This window comes from Dermochelys coriacea, chromosome 7 (genome assembly GCF_009764565.3).
Source record: "Dermochelys coriacea isolate rDerCor1 chromosome 7, rDerCor1.pri.v4, whole genome shotgun sequence".
Taxonomy (NCBI): Eukaryota; Metazoa; Chordata; order Testudines; family Dermochelyidae; genus Dermochelys; species Dermochelys coriacea.
Window position 1 is genome coordinate 46774828 of NC_050074.1, and position 20705 is coordinate 46795532.

The 20705-nt window shown below is 53.7% G+C and overlaps 1 protein-coding gene across 2 annotated transcripts in view; it reads right to left on the minus strand.

The window, feature by feature from the left end:
• Positions 1–1416: 1416 nt before the first annotated feature.
• The window catches only part of PCBP4 (poly(rC) binding protein 4), a 35304-nt gene continuing 16015 nt past the window's right edge, over positions 1417–20705 (minus strand). Inside the window, exons 2-13 of one of the 2 annotated variants that reach the window (XM_038410001.2) lie at positions 15926–16094; positions 14173–14196; positions 14045–14077; positions 11597–11713; positions 10977–11108; positions 9760–9888; positions 9021–9095; positions 8503–8547; positions 7706–7781; positions 6865–6917; positions 5388–5557; positions 1417–3797 (exon numbers count right to left, since the gene is read on the minus strand). In XM_038410001.2, the coding sequence (XP_038265929.1) occupies positions 3482–3797; positions 5388–5557; positions 6865–6917; positions 7706–7781; positions 8503–8547; positions 9021–9095; positions 9760–9888; positions 10977–11108; positions 11597–11713; positions 14045–14077; positions 14173–14196; positions 15926–16036 (1281 nt within the window). In that variant the 5' untranslated portion in view covers positions 16037–16094 and the 3' untranslated portion in view covers positions 1417–3481. The remainder of the gene's footprint in view (positions 3798–5387; positions 5558–6864; positions 6918–7705; positions 7782–8502; positions 8548–9020; positions 9096–9759; positions 9889–10976; positions 11109–11596; positions 11714–14044; positions 14078–14172; positions 14197–15925; positions 16095–20705) is intronic. The other variant, XM_043518984.1, reaches the window with a different exon arrangement.

Here is a 20705-nt window from a genome sequence, read left to right on the forward strand (position 1 = left end):
CTTGGCCTGGGCTTTGCAATGAGCCCAGTGTGTCTTGCTGGCTGGGATCGCTCCCTCAGACTCGTGGTCAGCCCCTCAAGTGGGCTTGCTGCTACTCCATCTGAACTGAGCCCCTCCTCTCTCAGTGAGCCCATTCCTGCCCATCCATGCATAAGGAGGCCACAGAACCTCATCCTAAGGAACACTGAAGGAGCCTGTAATGGGGTGGCCTGTCCCTTTAAGGGTGGGAGGCCTGCGGCTGGTCAGCCCTTCCTGCCCCCCTCAGGGATATGGGCGTGAGGTCATCAGTAGAAACAGCTGGGTAAGGGGGAGCTGAGTCTATAAAGAGCAACAGGACCGTACAGCGAGGGAGATGTACAGGGAGGAACAAGTAGAGGCTCCTGCAAAGACAGGGGACAGCTGCTGGGAGGGACTAGGTTACAGGCAGGAATCCTGTATCTTTAGGGAAAAGGCTCTAGGCAGGGAAATTTACCTGGGAGGCCACAGTGGACAGACTGGGAAGATAGACTTGGGATAGAGTCAAGAACTTTGTTTTGGAACTGATCTGTAATGGTAATAAATTCAGCTCCAAGTAGAGATGGTGCTGACCCAAATAAGAGGAGTTGTGATAGTTTGATTGAGCTGAAGACAAGGGAAACTGAGGCAGGCTGCCTGCAGGGGGACCTCAGGCCAAGAGGGGGCTGCCCATTCACACCTCCAGCACCCATCATCCTTCTGGATTACAATTCCCAGAGGGCTTTAGTTCTGAGTTGAACTGGTCCTGAATAGCACTGGCAAGCCCAAGCATTACAAAGAATCATGAGCCAGTCCTCAAAAAACAAACAAACAAACAAACAAACAGGGGACTGGCTTAAAAATCATGAATATTTTTGGTAAAGTTTGGGTTCTTTCTAGTCCCTTTCTGAGTCAAGGTCTCAAGATTTTCTCCATTATCAGAAAAGCCCAACACTTACTTTAATTTTTAAATGTGACAAGATAGTCTCCCAGAAGTGAAGGACTCTGGGAGCTGGAGCTTTAAGGAAAACACCAAAAAGCGTGAGAGTTGCTGATGCTGCTGTGGCCTGCTTCGGAAAAACCCTTTGTGGCCGGATGGAAACCTTCCCAAATGATGCGATGGCCACCTCGGAGCCGCTTGCTGCAGTGTGAGGGGACATCAAGTACCGGCTGCACACACAGTGTGGTGCTAATTGAGCTGTTATCTTTGCGTCAATCTCCAGTCAGCACTTTAATGCAGGCAGGGTGTAGACTTTCCCATGCCAGCCTTTCCCTGGAACTGCTCACGTGAGTCATTCTTTAGCCTGCAAGGTCCCTCACTAGAGAATCACCAAACCATTCCCTTTCGCTGGATCTGAATGGATGGTGGACCTTTCACTTTGGATCTGAAGGACCCCATTAAACCCCGCCAGAGTCCTGAGGTCGCAACACTTGTCTCTTTATTAAACTGGTGATACGTTACAAAGAAGGAAAAAAATAGAGAATTCTATGTACAGCATTTTCCAAGACAGCTGGGCTAGATGGCCGGGGGTGGGGGAAGCTTTTTGAGGGGGCTGCTGGATGAGATGTTCACCACCAAGTGGAGGATAGGGTGGAGACAGCTCATTGCACATTTGGTGGGATCTCTTGTGGGGGGGGGGGTAGGAGGCGATTCCTTTGTTGTGGAGGCAGAACTTCAGGAGATGCCAGGCCAGATCCTCAGCGGGTGTTTGACCTCAGTGGAGGGATACTAATTTACCCGGCTGGGATCAGGCCCCTAGACTCCTTTGCTCTCTGCTGTTGATCACCGGGATTCGGCAGTGGAGACTACAGGCTGTATGGATCATGGTGTTTCTAAAATGGGAACCAGGGTCTCATATGCACAGGACAGTGCATGTTCAGCGCCGGGTGAACACAGCTGATCGCTAAGGAACATTCTAGCTGTGCAATAGCTGTGTTGACCCTATGCTCCCACTCCAGACTCAGCCAGTTTGTTAGCACCTTGTAATCCCTTGTTCGGAGTCACCGGTCTCTCTGCTGTTCGACGCATGTGGCCCGGCTGGACGCTTCATGATGCAGCTGCTCCACCATGGAGTATGTCTAGGAATGAAATAGCCCAGCCCTGCCTCGTCTGATCCCTCTAGCAGGAAAGCGTTGGAGCAAGGAGGGGCTGGCTCTCTCTCTCTCCCCTGGTTTGATCTAGTAGGATAACTGGGAAGGGGAGGGGAGGGACTTTATTTAGGGCTGTTAGTCTGGTTTCCCTCTCAAAACCCCAGGCTCCACCCATGAGGGAGGCACTGGATGCACCTCCAAGGGTGTAACTTCCCATCAGGGAGGAAACTATGGGTGTCATCCATCCATCACGTGGCTTTGTGCAATCTGGGTAAGAATCCTGGGAATGGCAGAACCTGGGAGCTTCCTCCAAGGAGAAAGCAGAGTCAGGAGTTACGCCATGGAACCAGTGGGGGAAGGGACAAAACATAGGAAGCTTTGACTGGTATCTCCATCCAATCACGACTGACTCCAACAGCCAATGAGTCCTTGGAACAAATGAGCCCATGCATTAGCTGCCAGAGCTGGGGTTCTGCCCTGGGGATAGGCCAGGAGTGTTCCTGACTAGCCATCATCACGTTCCCAGAGCTATAGTCACTGTAGCAGCAAATAAGCCACAAGGCTAGCCCAATATATACCCGCCCATGCCCCTGTCCAGAGTCACAGAAACCTGTGGGGAGGGATCTCCCTTGTCCTGGCAGAGAAGAGCGCCAGGTGCTGTGATATTCTGAGCATTTGCCTTGAATTCCCTTCAGGCCTGGCACCTAGGCCAGGCACCTTTTTGGGAACCAGGCAGCCCTCCAAACCCGACCCAGCCCGTTGCCTGGTCCCCAGCAGGGCTCTGTGCATGGAGGGCAGGCCAGGGATCGGGGCTGAGTTTCCAGCTCGGTACAAGTCTAGGTACTTGGAGATCATAAAAGCACCAACTCCTATACAGAGTGCGACCGATTCCAGCTCTCTCCTTTCCAGCAGCCCCCAGCCTTCTGGCAGCAGCACAGTGCGGGCCTCGAGCTACACTCAAACTGGCCTCTGGCCTCGCCCTGTCGCCCAGCGCGGCCAGCACTACGCCATCAGGTGAGGGTGCTCACCAACTCCAAGGGCTGGGGGGGATGGGAACATCCCCTAAAAGTTACAGCACTAAAGCTAACAGGGGCAGAGCCAGCCCCTCCAGGAGTGGAGAAGTGTGTGTGGGGGGGTCCAAGGCTGAGACAGCCCCCCCACATCGTCCAGAGGGGACGCACCAAGGACGGCAGGGCTCCAGGCTGCCCTCCCCCTCCTCCACGTTCCCTACTTCTCCGTCCACCCCCGGATACGGCTCGGGATGCCCCGGCATGGGGTGGCGCTGGCTCAGGTGCCCGCCTCGGAGTGGCACTGTTGGCGTCCCACAGACGGGGAAGAGGGGCATCCCGCGGTCTCCCCCTTCCTCTCTGGCCCGCCACCCTCCCACCCACCAGCCTCAGTATGGGGAGAACTTCTGCCGCTCCGCTTTCTTGGCGCCGTTGGCCGTGGAGATCTTCGTTGTGTAGGTAGCGAGGTTGCCGTTGTGTCCCGCGGCCGAGGAGGGGGGCAGCGTCAGGAAGGGGACGGGCTTGAGGCCGATGAAATTGGACAGGGAGATGGCATAAGGGCCGCCCAGCAAGGCAGGAGGGGGCGCGGCTACCGCTGTCAGCGTGGGGCCCGGCGATGGGTTGAGGGACTGGGAGAAGGTCATGCTGAGGTCAACAGGGCTGGAGATGGGGGGCGTCTGGGAGGTAGATTTGGCTGTCTCTAAACTGGAGGAACAAGGAGGGAGAGAGGCAGTGAGACGCTCACACAGAGTGGGGCTAGAAAGCAGGGTGGGGTAATACCCTCATGCATGTAACACCAACACCCTGCAGTGGGGATTGAACCCTTCACCTCTGGCTAAACGAATGAAAAAACAGGTCCCCTCGTTCAGAGGCTGTAGCTGACTCATAAACTCCGTCCTATACACCAGTTAACCACTAGAGAGCAACAGAGAACCATGTCATGTAACGGTGGGTTACACACACATAGCTACATGTGGAGTTACGCTGGTTTGACTTAGGGATTTTAAACTGAGTTAGCAGTACTTGTGGCACCTTAGAGACTAACAAATTTATTAGAGCATAAGCTTTCGTGAGCTACAGCTCACTTCATTGGATGCATCCGATGAAGTGAGCTGTAGCTCACGAAAGCTTATGCTCTAATAAATTTGTTAGTCTCTAAGGTGCCACAAGTACTGCTTTTCTTTTTGCGAATACAGACTAACACGGCTGCTATTCTGAAACCTAAACTGAGTTAGTTAAACCACTGCCAAAATTTGTGCGGATGCTCTTAATGCAGTTTAATTTAAGCTGATTAGGAACTGGTTTAAACTAAGCCAAAATAAACTGCTTTTAAGACAAACTAAGAGCATTCACACGGGTTTGCACAAGCTTAACTAAACTGGTTTAATGAAACTAGTGCAACCTTGTATGGAAATGAGGCCATAGGCGCTTCTGTCCTGACGGCTCCCAGCTCAGTTTGCATTACAGGGCTGTATTTGCACCAGAGGCTTTTTGCAAGATCTCTTACCAATGCAGACGCCGAACATATCAGCCTAGGCAGGGCACCAGGTTTTATACATGATCCGAGCAGGTCTAGAGGGGTCCCTCACCTGCCCTGAAAGACAGCTGCTGCGCAAACAGTGCCTAGGCATGGCAGTGCAGAGCGGTTTCTGCCGCTGACACTGCAGGGGAAGTGTTTGGGAGGCAGAAGGGACTGCCCATCTTGTAATTTGGCCAGACCTGGGATCTTCCAAGCGTCAGGGCTCAGTTTCACATCCCTTCTGAAAGGCGGCAAGAACTGGGGCTGGTCAGAAATTTTCCATCAAAATACTTAGCTGGGAGGCTGTGGTGCATCATGGGAGAGGTAGTCTGGCCCGGGAGCCTGGCCTAGAGAGGAGAACAGGAGCATGAGGCATCCGAACTACAGCTCCCATGAGACACCACTGCGGATTTCTGAGTCAGTGCGGGGGGATCCATTTTTCATCCCACTCTAAGACGGGCTGGAGAAAGGGCCCAGCAGTAGTTTCATCCCAACCTAAGGCTCAGGGTCAGGATGTGTTAGTCTTTGACACTCCAGTCTTTGTGCATGTGTAAAAGCACCCTTGCCAGCCTGACTGGCAGACACCCATCATATAAGCAGGCAGAGCATTGGGACACTGCATAGATTGTGGAAGAGGTAGACACTCCCTGCCCCCCAGTCTCACTGAGATCCCAGCTCAAGAAGTAGTGACACAGAAGTTTGCATCTGCTGCCCTGCAGACCAGGGTCTAGGCTGCTGCTTCCTCTGGCCCCCCCAGCGGGGGTGCTGGCCCTTACCAGGCTGTGATGAGGTACTGGGCAAGAGTGATACTGACTGGGGTCCCCGTGATGGTCACGTGGCGCTCGCTGGAGCCCTCGCTCTGGTTCCCGATTTTGATGTGTGCTCCAGACATCTGCCGGATCTCACTGATCTTGCTGCCCTGGCGGCCAATGATGCAACCAATCAGCTGGGGAGGAGCAGAGAGGGTTAGTTTGGGGGGGCTGGGGTGAAAGCAGCAGCACCGGACAGAGTGGCACCAGGAGAAGGACCCGGAGTGCCCTTTGATAGCATGACCCAAGAGCTGCTCTGCTCAGCCCTGTTGTTCGGAGTGTTTCAGGAGTAGGGGGAGTTGCTTTCTTAGCACCCCATCCACTCCCACCTGCCCAGCAGCTGTGCCTGCCCCTCCCATCACAGGGCAGCGCCCAGTGAGGCCCTGCAGGCGTGGGCCTAATGAGAGCACTGAGCACAGGATGCTGCTCCCCCAGTGCCCCAATCCTGGAACAGCTTGCCCCTTGACTGCCCAGCCTTAATGTCCTCCACAGCTCCCATCCCCCACATCCACTCTGTGCTGCCCCCTCTCCCCCTCCCGGGAAGGCCCCATGGGTGTAGTTCCAGTTCTCACCAATGTGGGGCAGCAGCGAGTCTTTGATGCTGCACTTTGTGTCTTTTTAAAAGGCCTGGGGCAGTGGCTGGGGTGTGATGACTCTAGGGGGTGGGGTGCAGAAAGGTCAGTACTGCCCTTGTGCCCCTCCCCCCACTTCCTGCCAGCTTCTAACAGAGGCCGCTCTGTGCTTGGCAGCCTGCGCTGGCATCTGGAGAGCAGCCCTGGGGCACCGGTGCCTGGAATGAGGCCGCGAGGGTAGGCGTGGGTAGCTCTGGCGCATTCCTCTCTGCTGGCGACCTTCCCCCGGCCCCAGCTCTGCTCTCTGGGCTGCACTCCCGAAAAGTGGGACTGTGGGCACAACTAAGGCTAGGCTGGCCAATGGGGAGGGGGCTCAGGAGGTGGGTAACCCTTTTGCTGCTGCACTTTTGTGCCAGGGGGCAGGGCCTTCGTAGTGAGGGCTGAAGCCTGACTGGATGGGTGGGGTGGGGTGGCCGTGCTGTCCAAAGCTGGGACACTGGCACTTTACGTTGAGATTTGATCACCAGGGTAAGGCAACAGTGAGGCTTTGCCAGGGTCCCTGCATCCCACAAGGTGAAGCAGAGAGGAGCCTGTGCCTTGATCCAGATATCTCTGCTGTGCGGAGTGGGGGGAAGCTGGATCTGGGATTTGCCTTTGCCCCACTCCAATGCCAAGGGCCAGCAACAGAGTCTGGTCCCCATGCTCCTGGTGTTCGGGAGAGGGGGCTTTTTGGGAGCTGGGGTGGGTTGGGGCCATCCCCCTCTGCACTTTGCCCCCTCTGACAATACAGGCTCGCTGCTGAGGCTCCAGGGGCAGACATTGCACTGGCGGGAATGAGAGGAGGTGCTCTCAGGTGAGCGATGGCAACTTACGTCATTGGGCACCAGGAATTCCTGCGAGCTGTTCTGCGGGCTGGTGTCCAGGCCTGGCCAGAGAGGGAGAGAAAGGGCAGTGTTGCTGGGGCTCTGCTAGTGACTCCCCTGCCTCCCTTCCTTCCATGCTCTGCTCCTTCTAAAGGCCACTGGGCCCTGGGCACAGGGAATATCATCTCCTGGGGCTGGTCCATACCGAGCTGGTAGGGGTGGGGCTGGCCAAATATCCCAGACATCCCTCCCTTCCACACCCTGCCTGGAGGGTGCTGGCCACCCCAGCACCAGGGATTGGGGGCATTAGGGAGAGTCTAGTGGAATTGATGTATCCGATGAAGTGAGCTGTAGCTCACGAAAGCTTATGCTCAAATAAATTTGTTAGTCTCTAAGGTGCCACAAGTACTCCTTTTCTTTTTGGAATTGGAGGGTTACCCCACAGGGCTCTGGATTGCTGGCTGGACCCCTCCTCCCTCCAGCTATCTTGTGAGCAGCAAGCTGTGGTCAGATGAGAGGGCAGCAGCCATGAGCCCTCTCCCAGCACACCCAACCCCCGCCATCCTCCGGAGACATGGCCCCAGATCTCCCCATGCTGGGAGGTGCTGAGCCACCGTAGGTCTGGGGCTTTGACAAACAGACTTTGTTTCATGACATCTATTTGGTACTGTAGAATTGGGCCCCTCTCCCTGCCTGGGTCTGGCATAGACTGTGTTCGTCAATGCCACCCCCTGGAGGTGGGCAGAGCAGATGCCCCCATTAGCCCACAGAGGATTTTGAAGCTGTGCGTGCCCTCCGGGAGAAGATCACCTGCTGGGAAGGCGGGGTGGGGTGGGGCTGATTTCCTTACCTGGGACCAGGGAGGGTGCCTGGCCCAGAGAGGAGAAGGCAACAGGATGCCCGGAGAGTTGCTGCAATTTCGTCACCTGCCCCCGGGGAAGAATTTAGGGGAATAAATGCAAGAGCTACATCTAAAGAGTAGCCAGGTCACCCACCATTGAGCCCTTTGGCTGCCAGCTGGTCAGACCCACAGTGGGTGGATGGGACAGCAGAACCTCCCAGGACAAGGCTGCACGAGGTTCCACCAGCCAGCTTGGCCATGCCTATGTGGGCTGGCCCTGAGCTGCAGGACTACGGAGACGTGCAACCAGCGGTGGGTGGGCCTAGCACAGCTGGCAGCAGAAGCAGCAGGCCCCTGGCTCATTGCAGGTGGAGTTGGCTGCAGGGAGAGGAGGACACGGACATCTCCCTGTAGAGTGGCTCTGGGAGCGAGGGGCTTCTGTACTGTGTGTCTGCTGTGTGGGCCCAACCTGGGGAAGGAATTTATGGGGGAGGACAGGCATGGAGACTCGACATGGAAACATGCCCCAGAGATGAGAGAGCTGTGCTGGGAAGACAAGGGAAATGGAGGGACACACAAAGGGTCAAATTTGCCCCTGGGGTAAGTGGGACCAGCACACCAGGGCTGGATTTGTTGCACTGATGGCCAGGGGTGGGGTGGGGATGCTTGCATCTCCCAGGTTATATTTCCTCCCTGACAAGGGTGTGGTGCATCCACACTCAGCAGGGCCGGGACCCTTGGGATCTCCTGGCACTGTGGAGCTGAGATTGAGCCCCACCGTGCCAAGGAGGCAAAGCCGGACTCACCTCGGCTTGAGGCCCCCCGCTGTACTGGCCCTGCATGGAAAAGCCCTAGGGACGAAGGAAAGTGGAGGAACATCAGCGAGGCGGCTGGCCAGGATGGGAGCACCCGGGGTTTTTCTGTGGCCATTAACAGTGGGGTATGAGCATGTTCCCCCTCCTCCAGCCCCCAAACCAGGGCATTCCTTGCTAGGCAGCCCCAGCCCCGTCTAAAGGCTGGTGAGATCAGGAGCCCCCTCGTAACTAACACTGCAGAGGGCTCGCGAGGAGAGACGTCTGAGCAGGGCAGAGCTTCAGGTAATGTGTCTCTTCCTTAATAATAAACAGGAAGAGAGGAAGGAGGTCGCCTGTGGGGCTGGGTGTGGAGGGACCTCCTTGGTGCAGAGCTGAGGGGATCCCAGGCATTTTGCCCGGGAAGTTCCTCCAACACCTTCTGGGGCTTTCTGGGCTGGGGTAGGGGAGGCCACGCTGCACACCCAGGGATTCTTCCCATGAATTTTCCATCCTTCCAGCTGCCCCCTTACCTGGCTGGCCGAGAGAAGAGCCGTCCCCAAGGAGAGGCAGGGATGGTAGGGAATGGTGGCCCCTTTCGGCGGCGACTGAAGAGGGGAAAGCAGAGGAGAAATCAGCACAGTCTTCCAGGGAGACCAACCCCTTTTCCCACCCCTATGCCCAGCCTGGCAGCTGGCTACATGCCGTAGCCTTGCCCGCTGCGGGGGCCCTGCCCTTGGCCTGGGAAATGGCCAGTGGCACTGAAGTCGGTGGAGGGCGAGAGGCTGGCTTGCTCGTGCGTTGGCATGGTGTGATGTGTGCCCAAGGCCTTGTGTTCAGTGGCAGCTAGGGCCACATCATCTCATGGCATCAGGGTGGTAACAGGGGAAAGAGAGGCCTCAAAGCAAGGTAACTTGGCTGTCAAGGGACAGCTACACTGGGGTCTGGGCTGTCGCATCTCCCCCGGGCTCAGCTGGCAGGACATTAAAACCACCCCAGAACATCTTGGCTGTAACCCAGCTGTGCCCTGGCAGACGGTAGGCGTGGGTGCAGTGGGGGGTGGCATTGCTGGGAGGTGGCAAAGCTAAGATATCGCACAGCAACTACCACGACATCCTCCCAGAGGGCAAACTTTCAGCAATGGCTCAGCCACGAAGCACAGGGAAGGAGGCTGCCAGAAAACCAGCCCCCTGGATACTGCCTCCCACTCTCCAGCATTGGAGCAGAGGGCCAAGTCCATTTGTCTAATCCCCCCGAGTCCGATGCAGGTACCTCCAGGATGACGGCGCAGATCTGCCGCACACACTGGATGATGGCGTCTGGCACACCCGAGACCGTGACCGCCCGCTCCGTGGAATTGGGCAGCAGGTCTCCTGCCACCTGGACCTGCGCTCCCGTGGTCTGCAAGGAAAGACGCCCCCTTGGCAATGACTGTGTGTGCACTAAGCGGCTGCCCCAGTTCCCTGGAACAACGTGGGATGGGCAGCTAGTGTTGGTACCGCCTGGGTGGCGGGCTCCCCCCACCCTGCACACCCACTGGAATCAGGAAGGCAGCCACGTGGCTAGTGTGGGCTACACCTTTTGCATGGCCACCAAAGGCGTTATCACCGCTGAGCTTGCTGCATCCAACCTCGTTGCATTGGCATAATCTGCCCCTCCTCCACTGCTGGGGCATTCCTATGCTCGCCCCAACTGACCAGCAACACCCTGCTGGCTCTAACAGCCCAACCAGGGTGCTCAGCAAGAGAGTTTGTTTGGGGCTGAGGAGGGGGCAGGGTAATGCTGTCTCCCGCAGCAGCAGCACCCCCATCAAGGACACTGCTTTCCCTGCCCCTGTCCTGTGATTGGAGCCACGCACATCACAGACACATCTACCTCAGTCCAAGGACTGCAGAGTTCATGGGGCTTCCCCACGAATAGGTCTGCTTCACATTTTTAAAGAGCTAGTAGCTAGCGTGACAGCTGGGAATTGAACCAGGGACCTCGAGAGCCAAGGGTACGTCTATAAGGGACTTGGAGGGGCAATTGCCAGATTGAGTAGGCTCGCCCGTGCGCGCAAGGGGCTAGCTACCCTGAATAGGATCTGGTCTGAAACCTCCAGCACCAGTGTAGACGTACCCTAAAAGCATGAGTGACTACAGTGAGCAGTAAAGCCCCGCTTCCCTAGCTGGGCCTGAAACATACTCACATCCTCTGTGGCTTGGTCACAGCGGGCAGGAGCTGTCACCCAAACTGCCCCGCAGGTTACACAGAGCTCTAGGATAGACATTCAGGCTTTCTCTTTAAAGGAAGGGGCTCGGGGATCATTTCACAGACTCTGCTGTGCACCAAACTAGGAACCACAACAGCCGGACACTGCGGCATGAGAAACAGAAAGCAAAACTGACCACCCTGGTTCCATCTCTCCAGGGGAGAGATGTGCAGAAAATAAACAGACAGCCTCACTAGGGAGAAGTAAACGGGTTTTGCAAAGTGCCCCCAGCCCTTACCTCCCGGATCTCCTTGATTTTGGCGCCAGCTTTGCCAATGAGAGAACCGCACTGGCTGGCTGGGATGACCAGCCGCAGTGTCACTGGCGGTTTGGACACAGCTCCTCCGTTGGTGGCTCCCGTCCCCAGGTCCTGAAATGAGAGAGGTACAGCATTGGAATAGAATGAATATCACCAGCCTGGGGCCAAAGGCCATGGCTTGGTGCTCTCAGTGGAGCCTGTTGAGGGACAGGGGCAGTGCAGAGCGAGGGTGTCCCTATTCCCCCTCCCAGAGCGACGAGGCCCTGCTGCTCCGCAGAGACCATCTTCAGTGTTCAGGTTGGATCTGTGTAAATACAAGCCCAGGCCAATGGCTGGCTCTGTATAGATCAGTTCTGCATGGAGCAGTCCCCATACAATCAGCCTAAGTAACAAATCCCTGAGAGACCAGAATCTGACCCCTCTGGAGAGCAGAGATGCTCTGAGTTGAGGAGGAGCCATGGATTTCAGTTTAAAAGGGATGGCATGTTCTGCTGTATGTCTTGGGGGCCCTCCAAATCACCCCCTTCTTTGGCCCTTCATCCTCAGCGGACTGGTGCAGTGCAAGGTGAATACAGGCGTGGGGGTTGGGGGTACCATACCTCCTCCAGTTTGAAGGCGATCATGGAGACGGCTCTGAAGACGGCATCTGTGGATCCTGTGATGGTGGTGATCCGCTCGGGACAAGATCCCTCAGAGATGGTGATTCGGGCGCTGCTCTGAGAAAGCAAACCAGACATCAGGGTGAAAACTCTTCCTAGGGCTATCTGGCCAAGCCTCTAATCATTTCCATCTCTGCCAGCCCCCTCTTTCTGCTGCATCCTGGTTGAGATAGGGTGACACAGATTGAACACAGTGTTCCAGTTAAGGGCTTTCCTTTGAGTTGTACAATCATTTCTGTATTATCCTCCAGCCCATTCCTTAAGCACCCCTGTTGCACATTGAGGGATGTTTTCACTGAGTCATCCAGATCTTTTTCCTGACAGTTTATTTAGAAGCCTTCCACATGTGTTTGGACTGGAAGCATCTTTTTGGTCGGTCTTTGTACAGAGCCTGGCACAATGTGGTCCCCATCCATGAGGCACTACCTGGGTGCTGGAGCTCCTAGGCATTGCCACAATAATAATATTCATTCATTCATTCATTCATTCATTCATCATAATTAATGGATATTTCAGATTAATCCCTCCAATTTACATTACTTTCCATTTGCAGTGAAATTGAGTATTGGCAATCATGTTGCCTTGTTTCCCTTGCGTGGTTAGGTCTCAAGTTCCTCAGTTTATTCGAGTTGTAATCTAAATAATTTGGTGTCATCTGCAAACTTTGCTCACCCCACCTTTTCCCCAGATCATTGAAAAATATGATAACCAACACAGATCCTAGTGAAGAACCATGGGGATCCCTGCTGTTAATGTCTTGTCAAGATGAATGTTGGCTGATTATTCTTACTCTGTTCTCTCTGTGGAGTTCTGAGCCACGGCAGTATTTTACCTCTCACACAAAGCCATGTTTGTTTCGTTAATAGCCTCTTTTGAGGACCTTTGCCAAGGCCATTTGAAAGTCCAAATAAACTATATCAGCCAGTTCTCCTTTATTCACATGACCTGCTCAGACAATACCAGTAGATTAAAGGGGTGTCTTTGGTTACACTCAGCATAGCATGATCATGGAGGTGCTTTAAATTAAATTTCTGGTTCACATTTCAGCCAATTTACCTGGTACCAAAGCAAAGCTCCCTGCCCTGATTCCCAGAATCCCAGCAGGACCTCTGGTATAGTAAATTTGAATGAAAAATTGCACATATTTGCTAGCCACTCAGCAACTTCATTCTTAAATCCCATCAGAACTCTTGGGTATCTACCATCTGGGCCAGGTGACTTGCTGTTCTTTGATGTATCCATCTGTTCCAGCATCGATTCTTTAGATACCTCAGTCGCTGATAGTACCTTATCTTTCTCACCAGAAACGAGTAGGCCCATGGAAGGTATTTCCCCACCCTCCTTTGTGCTGAAGACTGCTGCAAAGAAATAATTTCATTTCTCTGCAATCTTCTCATCATTCTTAATAGCTCCCTTTGCCCATGGTGGTCCAGCGATTCACTGAGCGTTTTTTGTAGGCTTCCTGGTTCTGATATATTTCAAACTTTTCTTGTTATTTGTTGCTGAGATTGTGGCTATTTGTTCTTCCCTCTTAGTTCCTTTATTTTTATTTCCCTAACTTGGCAAGATGCAATATATTCTTGCCTCTTCATCTGACACCAGTGTCCTGTTCTGACACCAGTGACGCTCTTGTGCTGAGCAGTAGCAGAGGTCTGGGGCCTTGCAGGTCAGCTTCTAGTGGAGAATTCAGTGATGTGGATTCTGGGTATATGCTAAGTGTAACTTGCTTTATTTACACTGAAATGGGATGGTCAAACAGCATGCAGGTAAATCTCTGCTTCCAAGAATTTCATCCCAACACCAGTGCCTGGTTCCTAGGGAGCAACTCTGCCTTGAGAATTGACTCCAGTCAGAGCCCAAGGCAGAGCACATACTCGTCTGCCACTCATGCAGTGTCCTCTCTCCTAAAGCTGCCTCTGCACAAAACCTTTCAAAACCCTAAACTATCATGTCTCCCTAAGAGTCAAAACTTGCTTGCGTGCTAAGGAAGAGAACCTGGAAGGCTATGTATAATGGCGCCACCTGGTGGCACCATCCTTAACCCTACATTTGAGGCTCCGCTTTTGCTTTCCCTGAGTCAGCTGGGGCTGAGTGCTCTGGTGCTAGGCAGCATGCTCACCCTCTGGGAGTGTGTGCCCTGTGCATGTGAAGGGGAAGACATCTTCCAGTCACTTCTGTAGCTGATTAAGCCTGGGCATAGGCACCATTGGGTTGCCAGGTATTTGGGGCTGCAGGGCCAATGTGGGGTGGGGGTTATAGGAGGAGGAAGAGGGAGGTTTGAAGCATACTCATGAGCCAGAGGCAGCTTTGGTCAGTTGCATGGGACATAGCCTGGCCCCGTGAGAGAGCCCAGGAGTGCGAGAGGCGCCGCTATTCCCCACCACTTACTTGTTCCCGTATCCTCTTAACGGTCTCGCCTTTCTGCGGGAATAAGAACAGGGAGGGCGGTTAGATTCCCACAGCTTCCGCGAGACTCCGAAGAAACGCCCAGGCTGTGGGGAACACCTGCCTCTTACCTTGCCGATGATGCTGCCAACCTCCTGCGGAAACACAAGAGACAAGCAGCCCAGTTAGGAGGAGATTCCTGAGCACACAGGGGACCCGCCCTATGGACTAGATGTGCCCCTTAGAAGCAGCAGGGCTTGTGCAGGTGGAGGGACCCCCTTGACTCTCATTGCCATCGGCAGGCATTGCTGCAGGCAAACCTGAAGGTCACTGGGACAGACATTAGCACCAGGGCAAAATGCCGTCTCTTGTTTTGTTTAGTCTCTTGTTCTTTGGCTGTGGAGCATTTCACTGCTGGGCTGATGCTCACTTGGGCTTTGTCCCAGGCCCTACGCTCGTTTTCAAATGCGGCCACCAGGGGCTTTTCATGGGGCCACCACAGCCTCCTGGGCAGTGATGGCTTGCTGAGAAAAGTGATATTAACAAACCTGCAAGTATCACTTTTCCCAGCAGACTCATTAGTTAGCTAAGAGGGTGTGATAAGTGATACTTCTATGTTTGTTCATATCACTTTTCTCAGCACACTTAGTAGCTAGCTGAGAGGCTGGGATAAGTGATATTAACCAACAGACAAATATCACTTTTCACAGCACTATTTTTACGATTAAGTCTACACAAAACAAAAACAACAACAAAAAAACCCTACAGAAATAAATGACAATGATTTGGACATGTAGGTGAGCACATGTATTTGTTTTTCCTAAAGTTAATGAAGTATTTTAGGAAAAAGTGTCAGTGAGGCACCAGCAAGAGTTGGTGGCTGAACTCTGTGGCCACCAAAAAATGTGTTGGGAGAACTCCTGCCCTAGCACAATGATCTCAATCACGTGCACTTCTCTGGGCAAGTTCAGAGGCTCATGCTACACCAGTCCCTTAAGAGGGGCTTTGCCAGGAACAGTAGCTGCAGAGCTGACACTGAAAAGGCCACAGGCAGAGATGTGTCCTAGGTGAAAGGGCAAAGAAAGGAAGCGTGGATTTTGTGGTTCTCTTAGAAGATCCATACAAGCATCAGCAGGGGACCAGAAAACTCTCGTGTATTTTAAAAATGGATTGAAAACAGAAAATTCAAGACATGCTATCGAAAACATGAACTTTAAAAAAAAGTAATATAAAAAAACAAGTTGACAGTGTCCCTTTAACTTAAATTCAGCTAGTGGGTTTTTTGTTTGTTTGTTTTTAAATCTAACTATCTAGCTCTCTGTCTGCATTGTTTAGGTAGGTAGATGGTGGTTGTAGCCCAGGTTAGATTTGGTGCACTTATAATGGATCCCTGTTACACAGCCATGTGCAAAAACAGTAATTTCCCCTCTCAAAAGTTCCCAGCAAATCCTTGCTTTTTTCCCTGGGCAACTGCCCTGCCTAGAGTTTTGCTTTTTTCCAAAGCCTGATCAAATGAATCCTTTGTTGAACTGAAACTTGACGTTCTAGTTTTGCTACAAAACGTGATCTTGGACTGACATTCCGATGAATGTTTTGTGGTTCTGCTCTAAAATGGACCTCTGCTGGAGCGTAGACGTCCCAGGGTCAGGCTTTGATTGTTGTTAAATGGGATTAATTTTGGGAAAGCAAAATGTAATGTGAGCCCTGAAAATTCAACACCAGCTGTCTGTCTGAGCCCAGTGCAGACCCCAATCGCCCATGCCACTCCTCTGGACCAGCCCCAGGGATCCCAGCCTGAAGGAGCCCTCTGCCCCAGGGTAGAACTCCTAATGTTGCTTTCCCAGGAGAGCCTGGAGGGAATCCCAGCCGGAGGGGAACACTTACCTTCCCGTGCATGAGCATCCGGAGAGTGAGAGTAATGTTGAGCTCCGGCTCCTCCAGGCCGGTATCTGAGCCGCTCATCCTGTCTGGCGACGCCATGGTATAGGAATGCATGAACCAGCTTCTGGGCAAACCAGCACCCGGGGGCTAGTAGGGACCCAAGCAGCTAAATCTGCAGAGAGAGGAACATCATTGGGTTCAGCAAGCCCCTGCGTGGACCTTGGCCGCTTGCTTACCCACACTGCCGTTGCAACCCTGCTCTGCGGGAGGCTCGCGGTCAGTATTGCAGCAAAGCCCAGGCTGGCTGGGCAGGCTGTGGCTTCACCCCAGCTCTCCCAGAGCGCCCTGCAGAGCCATGAGATAGTTGCTAGGACAAAGCATGTGAGCAAATATGGCAGCTGGGCGGCACTTAGCACTGAACCCGCACGCGGCCCTGAGCCTTAAAGGCCGTGTGACTGAGCCAGGGCATTAGGCATTTGGCAAGATCTAGCAGGGATGGCAGAGGGGTCGAAGTGACTCTTCTGCTTGTCTGCCCAGCGCCTTCTCTCTGCGGTGTTCAGTGATTGCCCTGTTCAGACTCTGTCTGGGAAACTCAGCCCTTAAAGGAACAACCTCTTCCTCCAACCCTCCCCCTTAATCCCCTTCTTTTAGGAATCCTTTCTATGGGGATACTCTCCTCCCTAAGAATTCCCCACACCCTCCCTTCGCTGAGTTGTCACCCTGTGTCTGGAACATCTGAGATTGCTCATGGCAGAGCCTGTCCTCTCTCTCTCTGTGCGCCTGTGCAAGGCGATGGCCCTGGGTAAGTGATTTATAATAATGACCAGGACTGGAATACTGAACAGAACCTGCATCACAGCAGTGGGGTGGCCACAGTTGCTACTCTCCGGTGCGGCAGGCGTGTGCTGAGTTGGTGGCATTGGCCCTGATCCTAGGCAACAAACGTCCAGCTCTCAAAAGCAACAGGCACGGCTGGCACTATGGGGCCCACTTGGCAGAGAGGCCAAGGATTCGATGGGCCACACCCACTCCACGCGGCGCTCTGTCTCCATCTCATGATGGCTGAACCACAGATAGAGGCTGGGGAGGCCTTGACAGCCGGGGCTAACCCAGGTGTGTCTTTTAGAGGCTCCTGCATGTTGAACCAGCTGGTCTCAGGTTTGATCCCTGCTGCTTGACAAGCCAGCGAGGAGCATCATGTTACACATGGGGCCAGGCCAATGCTCTGACCCCAGACGGTGCAAACAGCTGTGTAACAAACTGTGTGAGCTAGTGTATATTAAAGAACGGTAGAGAGGCAGCTGTTGTATATTTAGTTGGGTTATAAGAAAATGTCAAAGGGGCTTTTCCTGCTTTTTGCTGGTGGCTTGTGGACATGGCTTTTCAAACATTGCTAAAACAATTGTAAAGGTTGTAAAAATCAGAACAATCGTCTGCGCTGGATCTATGGCAGATTCTTGGGCTGTGCAGCTAACAGGGCAAAGCAACCCAGACAAACGTGTGATTTATGAGCCAGGTGCAGATCTTCCCAGTGAGAACACTAGGGAAGATGGATACTGTCAGACCAAAACTAGCCAGTAACTCAAAGGTCCCAAGAAGCAAATAAGTGAGAATAAGACCACTGTTGTAAGCAGCAATAGAACACAATGAAAAACTAGCTAGACCGAGTAAGGAGGAGGGTAGCAGTGGTTAAAGAAAGATCACTAAAGAGGTACCAATTAAGAGTGTTAGCAGCAGTAAAAAGAAAAGAAAAGGAGTACTTGTGGCTACTCTGAAAGCGGTAAAAATGTATCTGTTAAAAAGCTTGTGGGTTAGCGTGTATGAAACGCTAGATTAGACTCTTTAGAGCTGAGGTTGTTTAATAACCTGCCCCGGGTGATGTCATGAGACAAGGTGTGTTCAACAAAGTGGGGAGGGGGATGGAGCAACGCAGGAGCCAAACCAAGGGCTGGCATAGAGCTAGGACTGACAGAAGCAGGCTCCCTGTGTCCCAAGACTGGGCATTAGGCTCCTGCTCCGTCTCCTTCACTTAGGCGTTATGCTTGATTAAGCCGGTGCGATGTTGTGCTGAAATGTTCTTATTAGAGCTTTCAATTAGTTAAGCTGATCTGGACTGTGCTTTCCACCCACTGAGGTGGCCTCCTTATGAGGCTGAGGAAGGGGTGGGGCAAGCATGTGGTGAAGGCCCATCCTGAACCTGAGCTGTGGCTAGAGGACTTTGGTCTCCAGGCCTGGCAGTCCAGACCCTTCTCCAGCACTATGCTCATCCAGTGATGTAGGGAGAGCAGATCCCCAGGGGTTAGCTGAGCAAAGGGGCTGGCATGAGTCAGGGGAAGGCGGGTCGGTGAGCTGGGGAAGGGGGTGAGTTCGAGGGGGCTGCCGTGAGGAGACGCTGCTGACTGAAGTTGTGCCAATATCACACTGGGAAAACGAGTGGGAGTGCTGGGCGCCTGGAGTCTGAGGGTGTTTGGAACCTGGGTTTTAGTCCAGCCTATGCAAAGGTGGGAGGCTCAGACAGCTGCAAAGTTTGTTTTGGAATCTGGTTTGTATGCTGCCCCCTCGCTCTCTGCGCCCCCACCCCCTATCTGTTTCCCCAGTGTTGTGCCCTGGTGCAGTCCTGGGGGCATAAAGGGGCAGCAAAGGCAGCTGATCTGGGGATAGGGGATGTAGCCAGGGGCAGAGGAATGGCAGGGGTTGTTGCAGCCAAGTGTAAGTTAGAGCAGCCCTGAGACAATCAATTTAAAACCAGGAAATCTTCCTGCTGCTTTGACTTGCACGAGGGCTGGGCCAAGGATCTGGGACGGTGGCTTAAAGCCTTCTCTGCCTCTCCCCTTCCCTCCTGTGCTAAGTGGAGCATGGCCGAAATGGATGGGGCCTGCATCTGTCAGGGGGATTGGGTCTGGGTCTCTCCCTAGGTCTGCTTGGGTCTGTCTGCACTGGGAAACCAATGTACCAAAACCCTGGGCCCTAGAACACACATGGTCCTGGGTGGGAGTGTTGCCCCTTTCACAGATAAGCAGGGGCTGGCTCACGTTCTGCACAGCGCCAGCAGCGGTAGGTAGCTATGATGGCGAAGGGAAGGACGGAAGGGGAATCCAGCCTCCTCTTCAAGGGCGTAAGCTGGTGGCCCGTTGCAGAGGCCTGGCAGGATTCCCCCTCCACCCCCATGGACAATCAACAAGTGGATTAGCACATCTCCCTGCCAGGAGAGATGCTATTGTGGAGGAGGAGAGACGGAGTATGGCGTTCTGGTCACCTTCCTCTGAAGCATCAGCTATCGGCCTCTGGTGGAGTCAGGACACCAGACGGGATGGAGCATTGGATTGGTCAATCTACTGATACCTGTCGTCTCCTATTCGTCTGCTGGGACATTCATTCCGACTCCTCCAGCTGTATCCCCTACCCAGGCAGCAAACATTCCTAGGTGGATCCCTGCCTCTGTCTCTGTGCGTTACTGCCCCGGCCTTTGAGGCTGTGGCTGGCAGGAGAGCATGCAAGTCCGTGGGAGTGACTATATCTGTCGGGCTGGGTGAGCACTGTCCAGCCTTAGCAAAGTCACCGGTCCGGTAACAAGAGGTTGGGCCATGCCCTGCATTGTGCTGGTGGCGGGAGGATGCTCCAGGGGAGAGGGTTTGTGTGTGGGTGTGTCTGAGATGTAGGGGATCCGAGTGACATCACTTAGGTGAGGAAAGCAGGGGGAGGGGAATGGGGGGGAATGGATGGGTGGATGGGAAAGGGCAATCCCCTAAATTATGGGTTGATTAAGCCAAAGGCCCCCAGCTACATTATGGCTGGGTTCAGCTTCCCTTGTGGTATCAGAGGCCTTCTCCCAGCAGGGCTGCAGTTCACCACCTCGACCCATCAGAGTTATCCTTGCTTCACTGCAGGCTGTTTGTGCCCTCTGTGCTGGCTCCAGTCCCTCTATAACCCCTCCCTTAGCTTCCCGGGGCTCTGATCCCTGTCGCCTCCACTGTCCTGCCTGGGAATCTGGCATCACTCCCGGGGAGCCATCCAGCTCGTCAGCGCTGTCAGCAAGGTGATATGCATGATCCCCGCTGATTTTGCCTTGACCCAGCAAATAGTGACGCTGGCCTGTGGGGGTCCCCAAGAAAGCATCCAAGATAGTGGATGGCAAGAGAACACTGGCAGCTTTGCAGGAGCGGTGACTGAGGCTCTGCATGGCCAGAGTGCGGTGGGGACACCAAACGAACAGGTTGATTGTCTCAGAGGTTTGCTAATAAAGGGGCTAAAGAGAGAGCATGGAAACAAGGAACCCTATTAAAGCCAGCGTTGGGATCACGAGTCACCTGCAGGGGAATTTACTGGCTGCTGCTAAAGGTTTCACCAAACTATCAGGCCAGCTCCTGCCCCCATTGTGCAGGCATGGAAAGTCTGAAATGCCAGGGAACAATCGCAGCTCTGCTGCATGGGGAGGCCTCCCGGCCCACCCTCCATGCTAAGGAGAGATGCTGCTCAGAGGTGCATTATGGGAGCTGGTGTGCAAGGGAGGGGGTGTGACACTGGCCATAAAGGAGGATCTGCTAACCCCAAATCCTGTGTGTGAGACACGTGTACACGCACATGTGCTCCTCGCCTTGCTGTTGGCTTAAGGAGCAGAATTCCAGCCCCTCGCTCCCTGTGTGCAAAGCCTGTTTTATGCAGGGTCTGTTGGAGGGCAGCAGGATTTAACACCATCAGAGCTGCAATGTTTGGGTGATTGCACATGCTGTGTATCTGTTACGGTTTTGCATTCTATACTCTGTAGTTTTAATGTCTGAGGAGC